This window comes from Oenanthe melanoleuca, chromosome 3 (assembly GCF_029582105.1).
Source record: "Oenanthe melanoleuca isolate GR-GAL-2019-014 chromosome 3, OMel1.0, whole genome shotgun sequence".
In the NCBI taxonomy this organism is placed as follows: domain Eukaryota; kingdom Metazoa; phylum Chordata; class Aves; order Passeriformes; family Muscicapidae; genus Oenanthe; species Oenanthe melanoleuca.
The window spans coordinates 102,631,292-102,651,307 of record NC_079336.1 but is presented as its reverse complement, the minus strand read 5'-3'; the positions used below and the strand labels follow the sequence as shown (position 1 = coordinate 102,651,307).

Genomic DNA, 20,016 nt, shown 5'->3' with positions numbered 1-20,016 from the left:
TTGACTCCAGATCTTTGTAAGGCTGAACTACTCATAACAGCTCTTGTACCTCTTCCAGTTTCTTATTTTAGTAAGCTTATCAGAAGTTAATGTCTGAGAATTTCAAGTCTAAGACTTCTACCTGTTAATAAAGTACAGCCACATTTGCAAAAAAGCAACTGGGTGAAAAGATGGACTCAGGAAACATGATCACAGTAAGCCTCATTTCATGAGAGAAGAAAGTTAAAAATATATTAAAAAAATACACAGAATCCCAGGGAAAGCAGATAAAATCAAGCTGGGAGCTCACTGTGCCATGTGACAGCATGCTCTCTAATTATTTTCACTGTAGAAGAGACTGTACAATAAAAAGATCTGAAATCAGAACAAAAATGTCCCACCCTCAAGCCAACAAAAACAGCAAGGATGCTAGGGAAGGAATGAGAGTAGATCTGAAAATTACTTGTAGGAAAAACATAGTTAACTTTTTCCTCCCTCAAGAGGGGGAAGAAGGTCAGTTTACAATATACCTTCTTCCTTCCTTCCATTTCTAACATTGACATTTCTATCAGCCAAATTTTTTTCACTTCTCCTTATCATTTCCTCTGTGGTCATGTAAACCTTACCTTCTTCCTTATTGTTTTCAGTTCTCCCTTTCCCATTTCTCCTGTATTTCATATGTCTACTCAGACCTCTGTAGTCCTCTCTTAATTCTTACTGCTCTTGATCAAAACCAGACACTTTCTGTGGAAGATGAAACTTCAAATAAGGCAATCACAAGCCATACCTGGCCAATGCTCTTCTAGCATGATTTTGGCCATGCAGACTGGATGCAGGCAAACCTTAGAAAATCCACCCCATTTTAAATTTCTCTTTAAAAAAATAAAATAAACCAAAGTCAAACACATTTGGACATTAATTAAACATGAGAAACAGAGAGTTTATACCAAAGCCTATGTCCAAAGACTAAATTAAAGCTTACTTTGGCAAATTCTTCATACTGGCCATTTGGGAAGGGTGTGGAAATTGTTCAGACAGAAGGAAGAATAGGAAGAACTTGCTTGTCTTGGCTACTTTCTCCCATTTTTCCATTCTTTCCTTCTTTCTTTCTTCTCCTGTGTGTAACACCCACAGATTTCCTAATGAGCTGGTATGCGACCCACCACACACTGCAGTGTGGGTGTAACTCAGCGAAAAAGAAATGTAAATTAACAAGTAACTTGCATGGATATTTACATTAAGTACCACAAAAATGAAAGGTAGTGTCAAATAATATTAATATTAAACGCATAATGTTAATACTGAAAAGCAGCTGTGATAGGTAAAAATTTTCTCTTCAAAATAGTAATAGTAGTAAGAAGTAGAAGACTTAAGGTGGCTTGGCTTCCAGTTCTGAAATGAAACTTAATATAACATGCCTTGACATTAAAGGTAGTCTAAAATCTTATTAATACTGGTCTAATAATTCTCTTTTCAAGAAATTTTGAATACATCCTGCAGTGTATACAGCAAACTAGTTAAAATTTACTTGAAAAGATGCAACTACAACTAGGGACATGCTGACCTGGGACACTGGAAATAGTAAGTAAGCAGTTAATAATCATGTGAAGGATCCCTCTGTAGACACACACCTCTTTACAAGAGCAGGGGGTTTACAGCAGTGAAACTCCACACAGACTTGAATAACTTGGAGCAAAAGAAACCACACGAAGCTTGAAGAACTCAGAAACTCTTCATAACCTCCAAATGCAACAAGAGCTGCAGCTGAAGCCTTTTCCCAGCAGCAGCTCTATGCAGCATGTACCAGACTCCTGCATTCCTTTGTGTGGCTCCAAACACTGCCAGCAAGCACTGGCCTGGAATGTGGCACTCCATTTGTGTGAACAACACAAACCCTTCTCCCTGCAGCCTACAAACAGAACCTGTGATCCTAGAGAGGAGGGCAGCACACAAGAGGTAACTGGTAAAGCCTCCTGGCCCTGTGGCTCACCTCAAAGGGTCAGTCCTGAGAGGCAGGGCCCGGTTGCCCCAGTGAACACCCACCTCTTCTGTTATTTCCTTCCCAGGTAAGAACAGACTTGAATGGAACTTGAAGAAACTTGATTCTTGGACTTGAACAAAGCACTCCTTTCTTACAAATTACAGCCTTGAGCAAAGCAGGCTGAGAGAAAAAGAATGAGTTGGCTTTGGAAATGAAGCTTAACATGAATGTTCGTTATCACAGCCTGTTTTCTTCCTTTAGTTCTTTATTGTTAATTAATGACAGGGAGATTAACTGCAGAAAACTTATGGAACAGTCATTCTGCCCCATCCAAAATAAATATCCTTTAATCTAAAGCTGTCACTGATATTACTGATGACCTCCTCAAATGCATATCCCTAAGTTTCTAATTTTCAGGAAACAAGGGAGAGTCAAGAAGATCAGTTCCCAACCCTGGGATGGCACACCAGTATTTTTACTGAAAAGTTCTCAATATGAAAGAAAAGAGAAGAGCCTAAATTCTCACTAACACCCTCAAATTAGGACTGCATCTACCCACATATTTAAAAACAACTATTATGTCTGGCAGTTTTACCTTATAAAATCATCATTTTTTCAAAACCTACCTTTTACTGAGGCAGGAGACTTTAAAAAATAAATAATAAAAAAAAACATCCCTTGTTAAAAGAAAACATAGAAAACCCTCAACAAACTTTAGGAATTCTGATCCCACCATCTGTAATGTTCACTCACAATCAGAAAAGTACAGGGGGTCTGAAAGTTCACGTGTTTGACAAACAATAATAATATCTTAAAGGGATAAAATGTAGTTACAACTTGCAAGGAAGAAAAGGGTTTGGAAATCCTTTAGTGGCCTGAAGCACCTCTTGCTTATTTGGCATTGTGTTCCTGAGAGGTAGGAAAAAGCCCATGTCATGCCAAAAGAACCTGGCTCCCATAGATGCCTAAAATTTTGCAATAGTAAGCCAACCATACACTATATAACCTGTGTTTTATCATTGACAACAGCATGTAAAGCTGTAAATGCATCAACCAGCATTCTGCAGTAATATACCTCTTCAATAATGGAAAGCAAGTTTAGAGGCAAAGAACTTGTTCCCAATTGCAATTGTCCATATAATATAAGTTGAATTCTAAAATTTATGAGTATAGTGATGATATAATGTAAATATGTAATCACATGCATTGCAGAAGTCACACTCCAGTAGAGATTTTTCAATGTACTTAAGGAAATGTTACAAAGCATGGCCAGCACAGAACTTTACTACTGCAGACCTTCTTTTCTGTAACAAGTTTATAACCTGTTCCAGGCTAGTAACAAACACCAGTAATTTTTTCCCTAAGAACTATTTGAAGATAAATTGCTGGTATAAGACCAACAGATAAGCCTATCAATTGTAAACTACACCATTATGTTAGCAATGAAATTGTATTAAACAAAAACTGGCAGCCATTTCGCCCCAAAGCTGATCTAACAGTAAGGCCCAAGCTACAGCAATCATCATCTTTAGTTCAAAATGTGGATGTGCTGAAATGGCACCCACTGCCCTAAACACTCTCACACAGACAAAAAATTAGTTCCAAATGGGAGCAGGGTCTTAATTCTCTTTTCTTCTGCACCCTCAGGGTCATGGGTGCTGCTGTTAGGCCTGCAGTAGCACTGGTGAAATGACAAATGTCATTTATCACATTATACCAACTTTTTAAGACTGAACAGATTGCCAAAAGTAAAAGGAGAAGATATTATTTCTAAGTAAAAGGAGAAGTAAAGATATTATTTCTGTATTTAAAAATTCTAAACTAAATGTGTGTGTGGAAAGGAGACTTAATTAACCAGCATGATTTCAATCAATTTTGCAGGACCAAGGGTTGTATAAGTTATTTTTTTTGTTCTAATGATAGGCTCTTGGACTAATAGCAGTAGCATTACATTCACTTTTAAGCAACACAGAAAAATTAAAATCCACTTAACTTTTTCACTTACATAGCTTACATTCACTTACATTACTTACATAATTCCAGACCAATATATCAACTTGTTCAGGCCTTCCTGATGGCAAATTTCTCACAGAAAAAATTAAAGAACAGTATTTTCCACTACACTTTATTCCACACTAAGTTAAATAATTTCTTTTACCGGTAAGAAACAAAGGCCCAGCTGATCCATGTTCCATGGGTTTCCACTGACCACGTTGTTTAGGTGCCTCCAGGTAGTGTTTGACCCTTGAAGCAACAACTTCTTCTAGCAGCTTGCAGACCTCCTGAAAGAGAAACCACTGCCCTGGTTTGATCTACACTTACAGAAATGCCCACAGGCACACTGCAGAAATCAATACAAAGTTACCCCCTCTCCCATTAAAAGGAAAAACATTGAGAGGAGAAGCACAGGAATTAGGAAATGAATGGGAACAAGGAGGGGAATCAAGCTATTTTTCTACATAACAAGAGAGGAAGTACATTATGGAATTATTACTTGGCAGATGAAATACATTATATTACAATACTTTTTTAAATCAGAAATTAGTTTCATATGTATGCAAAGTAGGAAAAAAATACATGTTAAAAATGTATAACAATGTTAGGTATTTAAGCAAAATTTCAGTAAAAATCCTCACAGGAATTGTCAAACACAGTATTTCTCTGCAAGAATCCTTATAAACCACAACAGTTATTTTGCTCCAATTTTTAGTAATTTGGGGGGGGTGGGATGGGGAGGGGGTGGGTAAGACTGAGCAAATTGGGTCACAGCAACTTAATTGCTCTAATTAATTTAGATTTTTCTGCTCCTAAACATAACTGCTCATATCTTTCATACTTTCTTCAACAAAGCACAATAAAACCACATACAACTCAGGAAGAACAAAACCTTCTGCCAGAATCACCCGAAAAAAAAAAACCAAAAAACTTGGACTAAAACCCAAAAATTCATCTCTTGAATACCAGAATAAGTTTTAAGCTTAATACATGCACACTTATTAGAGACTTTTCCCTCAGTATTTTAATTTTCCATTGTTCATAACTATGTGCTCACAGCAATGATACTTTGTGGCATACAAAAATATAATTTCACCTCTGCAGTGTATTAGGGTAATAGACAATATTACGTACGTAGTATCTAAACTATCTTGCCTTGAAATTTCCTTTTGATTAATGTAGAAAGTACTCAGAACAACACATTTTTAATGCATTGCTCTAAATGAAAGCAGGGCATATACATTAGTCAATCACAACCAGTATTTTCTCTTTACAGTAAGAAATACATTTTCCTTTCTGCTTGTAGAGCACAATTATAAATTACTGTATTTGCTCATTCTTCTGTTTAACTCATTAAAGTGCTCCCATTACACATTCTTTCATGGGCCTGTGTTCAGGTTAGAATGAAAAGGTCTTGAAAGCAGCAGAAACATGGTGTGCCTTTGGTTCCTTCTACAGCAATAAACATTACCATGCACTTCCTTCATTTACATGGAACATATTTTACTTGTTAGGCTTATGGAAATATTATTTAAATGGCTCTCCACAAAGAACCATACAGACCTCAGAGTGCTAAGATAAATCTTTGACTTTGCCATTCCAGGGGAAAAGGGGTATGAAAGAAAGGGCAGGGAAACTGGAAGGGCAGAAGGAGAGGAAAAACTGCAGCATCTCACAGCAATCCCAAGAATACTCTGCATCCAGCTGGTCACAGAAGTGTGCCATGGTGGTCATTCCAACACCCAGCTGTGTTTCCTTACACCAGTCCCATGCCTTGGTCACTGGTGTAGCTCCATGCTGCCCTCCATGACATGCGCTCCAAGGAGGAGCCAACAGCCAAAAGGCCACGGGGACAGCATCACCAGGATCCTTGAGCTCAAGCCAATGACTTTCATCCAGGGCATCAGCAGGAATTGTGTTTGTTACAGAGGCATCCACATTTCCCACAGACAGGAGGAGGAGAGGGCTGCTCCACCACAAGTATTTTCCAGAGTTTGGGAACAACAAAAATGCAGAATACCACTCGCGATGAACATGCAAAAGCATAAAAATCTGTTGGAATAATCTTTCTTTAGGACCTTTCCTTCCCTCACTTTCACAAAGATTCTGCACAGGACTTCCAGGAGGTGAATTGCAAAGCTATCGGACTCACACTTCTCAATTGTTGAAAATATGCAACCTTTGTACTCCTCTGGAAACATGCAGTCACAGAAATGCACAGAACACTGTCCTGTCATGCCTCTTTATTAAATCAATCATGAACTAATTTCCTGAAATTCATCTCTTTTGTTTTGGCAGTCTTACAAAATGCATTTTGAAAACATTTAAAACTTAGATAACAAGTAGAGTAAAACTGGTTATAAATAGAAAAGGTAATGAGCATTCATTTAGTCATAAAAAAGAAATCGGAAAGTTTTTCCCTATTGTTTTATTTCTCTGCTTAACAAAGCACAAATCAGATGAACCACATGCTGCTAAATATTCTGCCTTCGCTCCCTCAGGATATTAATGCAGTGTTTCTTTCAGTTTCATTTAAATGTATGACTGGGATGTCTGGGGACGCTGTGCAGTGACAAGTTAATGATGGCATTATTAGGGAAGCTATCTGCTGAAAATTACCGTAACGGAGACTTGCGGGAAAGTCCACAGGCATCCCAAACACGTCCTGCCTTCGTTTTCAACAGGGAGCTTCTCAAGTTCCCACACACAGGGAAAGCTCCGCCAGGAACTCAGCACAAGGTCCTGTGTGATTGCTCCACAATCTGATGAAAGTTACAGGCAGAATTTGGCTGCTCACTGATGCCCTGATTTTCCACAATTTCATCAGGATATACACATGACACACATTTAAAATAACAGAAGTTTCTTTTCATAAAATGCAACAGTACTACTATGGTTTATCACCATGTTTTCTTGCACCCTCTAAATGCAATGTAATTTGCACTTCTCAAAACAAGAAAAAAAAAATAATAGGAAGATATTTCACCAACAAAATGATACCTGCCACAATCTGGTTTATATCACTCAGGATAATTTACCAGCATTTATGAGAAACATATTTTTAAATTAAAAGTTAAGTCAGAAGAATGCACACAGTATACATGCATGCATGAATATGCACACACACAGAGTTTAAAAAGTAAAAAGCAGATTTAAAGTGGTCACTAGTGACCCAAAAAGCACATATGGTTGACTTAGGGGTCCCAAGGCAACCACTGATGGTTAGGTATAACTAACAGTATTCTCCTAACACTGAAAAATCCCAAACAGTTCAAGGCAATACAACTTTTTTCCCTGCAGCCATACGCTTTTGAAATAGGATTGATATTTGCTGTACCTCTTTCTCATGATCTGAAAACCAGCTGGTGTCTTTACTGGAACCTTGAGGCAAAATATGAACATCCACCAAGACAGCAAAGTTCCCACACTGGAGGGGAAAAAAAAAAAAAAAAAAAGAAGAAGAAAAAACATGTTGAACTCTAGCTGCTAGGAAGCACATGTCGAGCAGACAGGCAGATAAACAATCAGGTAAGCACATGCATCTGATTCAGAGTTACAGCAGGCAGAACATTAAATCGTGGAAGTTTATGAAGTACAGAATTACAAATTTATCACTGTTTGCAGACTTAATAAGGAACAAGAGCACCAGACCTATCCTGGATAGCTCACTGAAATGTTTATATGACAAGCACAAGTATGTGGAATTTTCTTCTGCTATCTAAATGTCACTTTTAAATCTGAATTCAAACAAATTTTAGAGTGTGAAAAATAATATTCCTTCACCAAACTCACATCATTCTATTTTCTGAAAATTTGGTACCACATTAATTATCTAGTTGCTGTTTTCAATTTATTAAATACTTAAAAATTCAGCATCTTAGAAATCTTTTTCTCTCTCCAAGCTACCCAATGTAAAGACAGCAAGTATGAAGAACTTGTCAGTGGATATTTGGTAGTTACCACATCTGTTACCTGTACTCTGAATGGTTAAATAATAAGGCTCACGTATTACTAAAGACTATACAATTATTTGGATTATATAGGCTACATCCCAAGACACAGCAGCGATTTCTGAAATTCCTTGATAGGTTTTGATTGAGGATAGTGTGGCATACAAAGGTTATTTTATTTTATTTCATTGGTACATCAATGTAAGGAAAGGAAGGAAGGGTGAATGGCATGAACACATGCCGCTTTCCTCTGGGCACTGATTCACTCCTGCCTTGCTGTCCTGCACAGAGATATGGGGCTCCCTTTTTCCTGTTGAAACTCAGCACCAAATCTCACTCAGACACCTTTAAGTAAACAGTGTACAAGCTAAAAGCCAATGTCATCATTCTGGCTTGGCTGCTTGTGGCACACTTGTGATGCAATGCAGCCGCTCCGTGAGAAAGCTGCACATGGGCGGTCATGGCGACTGAACATCCGGAATGTCTGATGGAACAGAAACAACATCCTGATCCCAGACAAACCTCACATGTGCATGGACCATCCAGAGTGACACTGGGCTCCTTTCAAGGCATGTTGCAGTGCTCACTTCCTGTCCTCACTCACTCTCTCTGTATTTGCTCCTCACTGCCAAACATCTGCAAAGGCCAACCTCAGAATTTCAACAGAGTTGGTTCTAGAATTAATTTTATATCTGGTTTTGGACTCCGGTTTTACATCACCTACCGTCTAAGGGGTACACCTGTAACTGAGGCTTTTGGTGTTGAGAGTACCCTTACCTATATCATTAGCACCAAGAGCAACAAGATTTAGCATCAATTTTATTAATCATAACAGCATATTTGGTAAATTTAAAACCTCTTGGTTTATAGAGCACTCGGATCTGTAAATCAACTACAAACAGAAGTTCTAAATAATGATTCAAATATAATTAAAACTTAATTCATGGCCAATATTGTATTGTAGCTAGAATGCAGAAGTTTGGCAAATGAGACAGGCATTGTGAAATCATTTTGAGAAACTCCTAAGTTACTTATAGGTATCAGTCACTGAAAGAGCAGAACGCTTTGATCTATTGTATCAAAAGGCTTCTCTTTCCTCCAGAGAACCAAGAATTGCCAGATGTCTGCAACAGCAAACCTTTCCAAGCTTTAAATGGATGACAAAATATCTCACAAAAATCTCTGGTGAATCATTAGTCAGCTCCAGCAAACTTTAAATTGACTAGTGAACTTCAAAGTTAGCAGACGCTGCAGATTATAAAGTGAAAGCCAGTAAATTATTCATGGTTCAGCACTAATAACAACAAACATGCAGTTGATACATCAAGAAAATTCAAACTATCAAGTGCTCCATGGTAACTGGCATCATTTTCTATTGACTACAAAACTTTATGTATAGATAAGGATGCGAAGTATAGACATGTTTTTCAAGGAGACTGAATGTTTGTAATTATTTTCTTCTGAAAGGCACTGTTTGTCTCAGCTGCCAATCTTGAAACAAGTGGAAAAAAAGAAAATAATGAGCCACATGCAAAACTACATAATGGAATGGTTAAAATTATCTTGAAATTTTACAAACACACCAAACATTTGTAGTACTTCAAAGAAAAAACAAATATATATAAACAGCGCATAAATCCCTGTATTAGTCAAGGTTTCCCAATGGAAGATTTCTATCCCTCTGAGCTTTGGAGCACTCTTCTTTATAGACAGCACACCTGAAAATATTTCAATAGCCACAAGCCAACAGTTGTGCCACACAATCAAACAGTTTTGGGACAGAACACAGGGAAGCATAACTGGCACAGGCAAAGAAGAAAATAGGGACTCAGAATACAAGCACAGACCTTCCCAAGCCTCACTGCCTCCTATTTATCTTCAGTCCTGGACGTGATATGAGCAACAGCTCCCATGCAGGCTCCCCTGCATTCCTGAGCTGCACAACACCTGTAGAGCTACACCTGTATTTATGCTTCATGTGCCTTCACAGGGTACAGGTCTGTAGATGGTGTTTATACTGAGCAGTTCAATACAACTTTGGCTGCTCCAGCAGCAAAGACAAGCACAGACTAAATGCCAATACAAATAATTACACGGAACAGAGGCAAGTGGAGGAAAAATGTACACAGTTTATATTAGCAGATCTGATGCTCTTACAGAAGTTTCTTTTTTAATTTTTATTCTGATGACATGCAATTCCATGAAAACACTAGCTTTTATTTTAGTGGAAATGAAGTGTTTCCAGTCAATGTGGCAGCAAGATGCAACTCGTGACTCCAGAGTACCACAACTGAAAGGCAAACAAAAAAACTGGCAACTTTTAATTTCATACTTTCAACATCCATCTCAAAACTTGCACTGAAAATTGTTTTTTGAGGTGTGATTGTCAAAACTGAAACTTGAATGCCTGATTTGATGGGAAACACATTTGTCAAGAATCAATAGGAAAATATTTCACTCAAAAATTAAAGACAGAAGCAGATGGTCCAATTTGATATCCCCCATAATCCTAGATTTCAAAAACTTCATTTTTACAAGCTGTTTTTTATGCTCACATTCTTACTGTAACAGTCTAATGACATTCATTGTGTTACCAAACAAAGGGCTTTAAATGGTTTCAGAATGCTGTTAGTGTATTGTTGTACCTAATTCAGAACATCTTCTCAGAAATCAAATTGTTTATACAAATACATCAAACACCTCATAGACTCTGCAAATTGAAAATATAACCAGACATGCAATGTAAACACAACAAAACCCAACAAAAAGTGGTGATTCAAGCAAAGTCATCTGCTCATAACCTGCTGAAACCTTGAAAGCAGCACGTATTAGATGGTAAACTATTACTGCAAATCCCACAATGAGTAAATAAACCCAAATAAACACTTTTTATTGCTATACTCATTTTTACAGTGGGTTCCTACATGGGTACTCTTGTTCTTTTAACAGCATCACTTGAACAGCACAAAACCAGTCCTTATGAACAGAAAGTCCTTGGCATGCTGGAGATGGGTTTGTATCCAGTTACAGCACTCCAAATGTGCTGTATCATTAAAGCAGACACAAGGGGAGAACCAGCCTCCCAAGACACATATTAGGGTTTCCCATCTCTGTGATTATGGATGTGGAGTGGAGGGTCAGAATTAACTGAAGCTGAGCTGGAGCAGAAACATCCCAGAGTTTGGCTGGGTTTTGGGATGGGCAGGAAGGAGCTGAGCTGCAACACTCACACACTCAAAGCTCCAGAATTGCTCCATGATGAACATAAAGAACTGTTTATTTCTACTGTTCCCTCTTCCCTGAGCACTGTGCTACTCTGTTGTTACAGAGAGAATTTTATTCCAGTCTTAGATGATGTCTACATTTTAAAAAAAAATTTTAAAAAAAGAGTCTTGATCCCAATGACCACTCAAAAAAATGTCATTGGAAGCCCTTTTGGCATTGTAACAAAATTGATAGGACATATCACCAGTCTTCAGAGTGCAAAAGCACAGCCAAGAGATTTTGTGGGAAAAAATAAAATAAGCCACACATAAGCTTATGTGAAATATCTTGTCTTAAAAAAAACAGGAAAATTTAGACATTTTCCATCCTCTCTAAGTTCTTTCTTAAAATCAGTAAGTGTTCTGCACTGAGTCAAGCAAGTTCTAATATCTACAACTCTGAGAATAATTATGACAAATTAATCATTGGTCCATATACTGTGCCAACTGTATTATAAAAAAAATTATGTTTTCCAGGCTTATTAGAAGTTTATTCTCCTCCTTTATCTTTCTGATCCTAAAGAAAATTGTGTTTTCCTATTGTTTATACTATTAGCACCAACGATTTACAATATTTTGACTTCTTCCTCTTATACAGCAAGAGCAAGAGGAAAAAAAATCCCTTAAGCACGTGAGCATTTGTCATTATATAACACTAATTTAACTTTCATTTACAAGCATGTCTAGGAGCACAATGATTTGAGGTAATGCACAGTTTCCCAAACCATAGGGACACTGTTCCAGTACTTAAATGCCTCAACCTGTATAAACACAGGAGTCAGGATAAGTATTTATAGCACCACCACTGCTGAGGGCTATCAGGGGATAAAGGAATTTTAGTTACTGTACATTTCTCATTCTTTTAAGTAGATAAAGTTACAATTTGATATATGTATAACTTTTCTACATATTTTTCTCTAAAATCTCCAGGGTTTTTTTCATTGTTGTATTTTTTGGGGGGAGGGGGATGGGAGTGTCATCCTCCTAGAGAAAAAAAATAAAAAACAAAAAACAAAACAAAGCCACAAATCAGAAAGAGGAGAGTGGGAAAAAAAAAAATAATGTTTTTTTTTTTTTTTTTAACCAGGCAGCAAAGTTGCACAGAAATAGTGCTTCCCTGGTTCATGCTCAAAGCAAGGTATTTCTCCAACTCCCTGTTTCAGGGGGTTTTAGGCACCAACAGGTCACCAGTGAATGGTTTTACTGTCATGAGATTAATCAGGAGCTCATCTAACAAGAGGAACTGGTGATTATAGAAAAATTTCTCAACAACTGATAAAGAAACAGAGCAGAACAAATGAGAGAAGCCCCCAGAAGAAGCCAAAAGCAGAATCCCTCTAGAAAATCATGACACAGCTCTTCAAACACTCTTCAAAATGCTCAAGAAATATGAGCAAATGTCAGAGGGGAAAAGGGGTATATTCCACTTTTGACCTTTTTTTCTGGATAAGAGCTGCTTGGTTCTGGAAATTGTACAAAGCTTGTACTTTGTTATAAATTTATATCCTAACGTTTTGTAAGAATTTCAACAAATAAATCCTTCTTATTAAAGAAGGATTATAGCCATCAGCTAACATCACCTAGATCTTTTAAATTCCCTGCTTTCAAAGATTTATGGAGTCACTGCAACAGTATAAAGGCAGCAGCAGATCAAGGGCAATGCTATAACAGGGTCTAAATAGAAGATCTGTCCTCAAAGATAGCTGAACTAAATCATACACAGATTCAGCAGGAATTGGGCAATCTAAAATGCAGTCAGACTTTCCAAAAGCAGGGAGGAAATTCCCCCTTTTATAACCTGCATATAAGTTATATCTAAGTAATCTTCCACAAGTGGTTGGCTCGTTTTTTTTAGAAGTATAGTTTATGTATGAGGAATTCCTGAAAGGAGGAGTGTTTAATTTCTGGTGTTTTAGTGGAAGAGAAGAAGCAGTTATCTGAAAATTCAATCAATAAGCTATAGGCACATTAAGATCACGCTGAGACATTCCCATGCCAAGCGAAGAGGCGTAAGCAGAGAACAAGCCTTTAGAACAATCCTTTGATAAATGTGGCCTGACAACTCATGAAACTAGGATGCAATATCAAGGCAGCATTTTAGACTTTTAACAGATGCAGATGGACAGGATATTAAACTTAAGAAATGAGAGGAAAAAGAAAACAAGAAATACTTGTGAATGATTCAACCCTTAGGAAAACATAAAAAACACTAAGGAGTTTCAGATCTGATGGAGCTGTGTATGATACTGGAGACTTTCAAATTAAGGACTAACACACTGTTGTTAAAGCATGTAATTGTGAGAGATCCACCCAAATCAACAGATTAAAATAAATTAATGAAGACAACTCCTTCAGAAAACCAAGTACCTGCCGAGGTAAAGGAGCTGCATGTTTTTAGCAACAGAGCCTTCAGTTCATCACCCACAGCCAGGCTAAGCAGTAATTACTTAATCTAAACATCTGAATTGGTCTTGGAGAACTGCTCTATCAGGTAGAATGTTGAAAAAGAAGCCTAAATTGCATGAGAGAATTAAGCTTAATTTAGGTTGTCAATCTGTGCTGGTCTGATCCCAATCCCGTAGGAGGTTTGTAGCCCACGTATTGAAAAGAGTCATGTAGTTGGAGCTCAAACAATTGCAAAAAGCAAGTTTTTCCTTGGGGCTAAGTCTCCAAGTAACAGTGCAATCTCACCATCATTTTGAAAGGATATACACCATGTCCCTGCCTGTGTCAGGACTGATCCAGAAAAACAGAAATAGCAGCACAGTATTTGCTTAAGATAATAAAGATAATTTGAGACTCCAACAAGCTGCTTTCACTCTATTGCTCTAAAGTATTATTCTAAAAACTATGGTATTTTTTAAATCATTGTGAGCAAGTGATGATGAAATACCCATGTCTGCAACAACCTGCTTTTATGCCACTTCAGGTTGGGGAAGGTGAGTGGCCGTATTGACTGGGGAGGTGAAAATACTTACCATCTACCCAAATGTAATTAAATTCTTAATTATAAATTTTTAAAGACACTTCCTAGGGCTTAGCCAAACTAACAGAGTGCCACAGTATAATATATTATTGTGTATCACCCAATCATTGGTAAGTGGGCGCAGATAAAGATTTTTATCTTACCAAGCCCTTACCCTGAGCTGCCAGTAATAATAATGATAAAAGTTTGGTATTATTAAAGTAATTCATGAGAAGAATTGTCTTGTCATTGCTGTACTAAAGTGGAGTTGGGGACATTCTTTGATGTTCTACAAAGTCAGTGCTGGGATTTTTTTCTTCTCCAGGTGGAAAGAAAAAGAACTTGTACACACCTTGTACAAAACACTCTGCATGGATGAATTATTTGGTTTGTAGTTATCAGATCCTACAGCAATAAGTGTCAAAAGAACTGCAATGACTACTAAAGCTTGCAGAACTCCTGAAGATTGCCAACTGTAACATGACAATATAAAATTTTTGAAGAAATCACAGCCAGTAATAAAAAGGTTTGAGGGTCTTTTTCAGACGTTGTTAAATAATTTTCACAAGTTTTCCCATATATGCTTTACGCGCTGTATTTTAATGTTAATCTGCTAGATTTTAAAGCATTGACAAAAGATCACCAAATATGTTTTGGCAAGCTACTGAGGGATTTGTTCAGCATGAAACTTGTATAGTTTTCAGCTTGAAAACCACACAAGAGGGCTGAGGAAATTACCAATGTACCACCTGATTTTATGCGTTTCTGCATATACCAGAAAATTAAGTGCACTAAGAATTAGGTGGAGACACCACCCTCAGTATCTTCTGATGTAAACTCTGTCAGAGGAAATAAAACCAGAAGTCAGATAGCATAAAAACACAATTTACAAGCTTCCTGTAAGGTGAAGCAGAGGCAAACCACAGTGTTTGTTTCACAAGGTAACGTGCCCATGAAGGAGCAGCAGTTCTCCAGCACATGATGCACCCACAAACATATTTCTGATTTATTTGTCCAACAGCTGCAGGGATGGGCTGACTTCCCTCTCACAAAAACAGAACAGGGAAGTGAGGGCAGGTCCCACGCAGGAAATTGCTCCACGTGTCCAACTTTGCAATTATTTCAGATTCTTTTTTATTCTAAGACACAAGGTCTCACCTGCTCTGAAATTCCTTCCTTCCCTGCCTCTCCTGAAAACGTTACCTACCGCAGCACACAGCTACTGAACGGGGAAGCAGAAGGCAACAAAAGCAAACCCAACATCTGCAGCCCATGTTTCAATATAAAATATTTGCAGATGCTAAATCTTTATGCCAAAATAATTTAACAGATTAAAGATAAAATCTGATCATGTGCAATCAATGTAAAACAAATATATAAAACAAAAGTATTTTTATTTGCTAAAAGTATAGTGAGCCAAACTCCTTAATATTGTTAAATTTACTGAAATGGTTGAAATGTTGCATTTTCCAAGTATGTAAAAGAAGTGCTTTTAACTCTGTGTTTTAACTAATCTGTACAAAACCAGCCAGGAAAGTTTCAGAACAGCAAGAAAGTTTTTTCAGAAACAGCATAAGAAAAAAGTGACTCATGCTGAAAAAGGCGTATTACAAAGTGACACCCTTTGGACAAAATCCTTCTATTAAGTGGGAGCATATTAAGTCAACACAGGGCAGAAGAAGAGGAAAGTTCAACAAAATATTCAATGTTTTATCTACAAAGGTACAAGGGAAGAAACAGATGAGTCCTTCAAATGGACAAGTGATGCTCTAAATCTTACTGCTGAAAAAGCAGAAGCAGATGATGGAGAATACATCATATTTGAAAAAGATCAGCAAAATCCTCAAGGAATTACCAGCTGGCAAGCAAAAGGATATAATTTTTTTTAATGTCCAAGAAAAAAAAAAATTAATCTGGCATTGAACAGAGTATATAATAAATAAACTTTACACTTAAATAAAAAGAAAAAATAATAGGAGCAACAAGCAATTTATAAAAATATGTTAAAGATGAATATAGTTGAACACTCAGAAGTTGGTGAAAAGCAAGAATGGATTGTGAAAAGTACCTGGTGGAGTGTTTGTCACCAGAAAGGCTCCTGGGACAAAAATATAACCTGCTAAGGAAGCTCCTTCTCCATTTGTCTGTCCTTGATCCAGACTGCCTCCATCCTTCATGACCCACAGGTCAGCACCAACCAGAGCTGAACAGGTAAAAGTGTTCCCTACCTGAAACAGTTTTGATTCAACATCTATTTTAAAATGCATCCTAAAACCTGATGAGTCTGACAGAAATAAATAGGAAGTGACTATTTATATATCTTTTCTAACAAACTTAACTGGTAACCTCAGGGAGGAGAGCAGGGCAATGAGAAGCAGGTGGGGGATGACAAGACCTTAACTTAAATCAGAAGCAGCTCAAAAAGTGCACCTGACTCTGCTCCAACCTCGGGCCTTCAGCAGGCCCCAGTAACCCACCCCTTATCTCTTAAGGAAGGCAGGTGAGTACAGCATTACATTGCACAGGTTAATCAATATTTATTCACATGCCCCCTGCAGGCACACCATTCTAATTCATTAAAGGGAATCCTTCCCACAAGTGAGTTTCTGAAGCTGGGAAGTGCTGATGGTTTTTCTTCAAAAAATTGATTGAAATCAGTTAACTGACTCCAGTCTCTTCCAATGGGGAAAGAAAGATCCAAAAAAAGAGTGATTGTTTCTAACATGAAAACAAACATTTAAAGAAACAAATTCAGTATTTTACATAAGTATAGCTTAATCTCTAACTGGCTTTGTCAGTTTCTGTAATTCTTTTTCACACTAAGTGCAGTGATAGGTGTTATATTCACATGTGGTCAATCACATAATGAAAACCAAAGGAAAAACACAATATACAGATATCATAGGTAACATATTGGTCATTTTCACCTATTATGAAGAGTAATAGAAACAACAGGCTCCCAAGGTTTAAGAGAAGCTCCTTTTTACAGATGGAGAGGGGAATGGCAAGAAGGACTGATTTATTCTCAAAAAAAATTTCTCTGTTTCACTGGGATCAAAAAAGCTGTTGCCTTAAAGAAACAATGATGTAATTTTAGTAGTCAAAAACGACTACCAGTACCTAGGATTTCAATTGCTGTTTGGAAATGCCTTTTAAAAAAAAGTTTAAGTTTTACATTTCAAAGCCTTTGTATTATTTTTTCCCCAAGTTTCCCGTGGATTATGTTACTAATTGGAAATATGTTGGAAATATTTCTCACAATTATGTTTAGAAAAATTCCAGTGATAATTAGCACCAATCCTCATACATGTGGAAAACATTAAAATCACTGAAAATTATAAATAGCATTGATTTTATGCAACAAAATGTAGACATTAAATATGTAAAACATTGTATTGGGTCCATACTGACTCGTATGCTTTGACAGCAATAACAAGTCTACAGGAAGAGGTTAAAAATATAAGCAAATAATTATACTTTCCTCAGCAGATGTATTAGACTTTTGTCACCAGAAGACCCTGGATTTTATATCTCATAGGCTGCATCTGTATTTGGAAGTCATCAGTGATTTTCTTCTCCCAGAATCTGTAAACTGGTTTATAAAACTGCTTGAATATTTGCATCCATGACATCCTGTGGCAAATCCAATCACACGTGCACTAAGAATCACATGTTCTAGTTCATTTCAAATCATCATGTCATTCAATAACTGGAGACTTTTTGCACAACTGCATTGTAACCTTTCCTAACTCAGCTCCTTTCTCAGGTCATTTACAAATACAGCATCTACCCAGACTTCCCTGTTTGACTCCAGTACTGCCTTCATCCTTCAGCCAGGGAATCTGTGCATGGACCTTCTTTTTCAGCTCAACAGCCTTTGGTGAAGCACCTTGTCAATCACTTCTGGAGGATCTGAATGGGCTATGGCAACCAGATTTCCCTGCTCTTGCACTCACTCCTGTAAAGATGCCAGAAGGCTGTGATGCATGACTTCTGTTTACAATGGATGCTTTGACTTTTTCCTAATGTATTACATGGATTCTGATTCCCATTCATTCTGCCCCAATGCAGTTTGTGCTAATTTGCCCATCACAGATGTCAGACATTGAACTGACAATTTCTACTGCTATGACTCAAGGCACCCTCACGTGCATGGAAGAAGGATAGTTTAACAAGAGCAACACCTGCCAAAGTTTATTCTTCACAAGGTGGCTTTCTGTGTACTAATTCCAATGCAGAGTACAAATTAACTAAAACTAAATTAGTTAATAAACTATATTAATACCTGTTGTTTCTTTTGCAGCCGAGAACATTATGATAGTGGAGAATTAGTTCTCAAAATCAATGCATGTGTTTCAAAAAGGTCAGCTTTTTAACATTTTAGTAAATAGCAAAACTCTATGAATGCAACTTAGCTCCCTGTCCTGTTGTGTGCAAATACAGAGAATCATGCTTAAGCTAATGCCTTGTCCTTCAGAAAGCTAATTCCACTTCACTTGTCTTCCAGATTCCCCCTGTAATGAATCAAACTGCTGAAAAAACTTCCATCTTCTGTAAAATACATATATTTGCACATTCACCAGGTTCTTTTTCTCGCTGCTCCATCTGTAACCCTATTGCAAAAACCTGTCATAGGTCTCCTAATTCTTCCATGAAATTTTCTCTGAATTTAAATTCCACTTTCTCCACACATGCCAAGGTCAAAATTCCTCCTGAATGCATCTTCTAAACAGGCAAGGGCTACAGTAAAACTGACAGCACAAAGCAGCTCAATAAATTCAGCTATGCACTCTATTATCGGGTATCTAAGATGTCACCTGGCTGAATTAAATCTTCCTTAATTGCAATGTTTATGTCTACCCAGCAAGATGTTAAAATGGAAAATTAAAACTGAATTACTTAACATGTCTGAAGCACACCTAATTTTCCATAACCTGTATCCACCTGCTTAGCTCTCCAAAGATGAAAGAAACAGAGTTTAAAGGCAACAAACTTCCCTGCTTGCTGTACTGAAACTTAATGCTTATAATCAATAAAAACAAGAGAACCATCATTGTCAACTGCTTCATCTCTCCTGAGTAAGCAAATCATTACCATCAGTTCCAATATTGGTCCTCTGAAAAATAAAATTTTGAGAGTGATGCAGCATTTGCATTAATAAAACCAGTGCATTTTACTTTACATAAAGCAACAATCAGTTGCTAGAAATGTACAAACTACACCCAGATTACACTCTATGCCAATAAAAACAACTTTTCCTTAGCTTCCTAGTCCTTTTAATTTATTGCCATAGCATGGAGATACAACTCCTATTTGTAATCAACGAAAAAAAATATAAAGTATTGGTGCATCAGCCTAAGAGAAGACTTTTTCCCCTGCTTGCTCTGGTTCTGGTCTATATCACACTCAGTTCCCAAGCCTCTTTCCACCTCTCCTTATCTCAGTCTTCATTTTCCCACTGTCAAAGCCTGTTTTTCCAGGAAGGAAAGTTATGGTAAAGATGAGGAATATTGCTCAGCACCTCTTTGCCCTTTGGCACTGCTATCAAACACTGGGATTTTATCTGCCACATTAGCAGAGATCTTACAAAAAACACATTCCTTTTTGTATAATGTACATGGTGGTCACTCAAACAATAACCAGTAACAGATGTCTGAAGTGAGAAGAATGGACTATTTAAATAGAACTTTATAAATTCTGATGATCCCTTCCCAAATTTGAGACCTTGACACTTAATTTATTATGGCCCTATCCTTCCCTTTGTGTGTTTATTTCTAATTCCAACTCAGTAAAGATTCTTTGCCCATCATGCCTTAAGTTTCTCTGTGACCTTGCAGATAATCTTAACCTCAACTTGCCTTCATTTAACAGTGTAGAGATAAA

General features: G+C 37.3%; 1 protein-coding gene across 8 annotated transcripts in view; it reads right to left on the bottom strand.

The window, feature by feature from the left end:
* Positions 1-20,016, bottom strand: part of SLX4IP (SLX4 interacting protein) — an 87,229-nt gene that overhangs the window by 44,702 nt on the left and 22,511 nt on the right. For 5 of the 8 annotated variants that reach the window (XM_056486363.1, XM_056486362.1, XM_056486361.1 and 2 more), the window contains exons 4-5: positions 7,293-7,382; positions 4,119-4,242 (exon numbers count right to left, since the gene is read on the bottom strand). In XM_056486363.1, the coding sequence (XP_056342338.1) occupies positions 4,119-4,242; positions 7,293-7,382 (214 nt within the window). Of the gene's footprint in view, positions 1-4,118; positions 4,243-6,574; positions 6,926-7,292; positions 7,383-20,016 lie in introns of those variants that run through there. The other 3 variants (XM_056486365.1, XM_056486366.1, XM_056486367.1) reach the window with 2 other exon arrangements.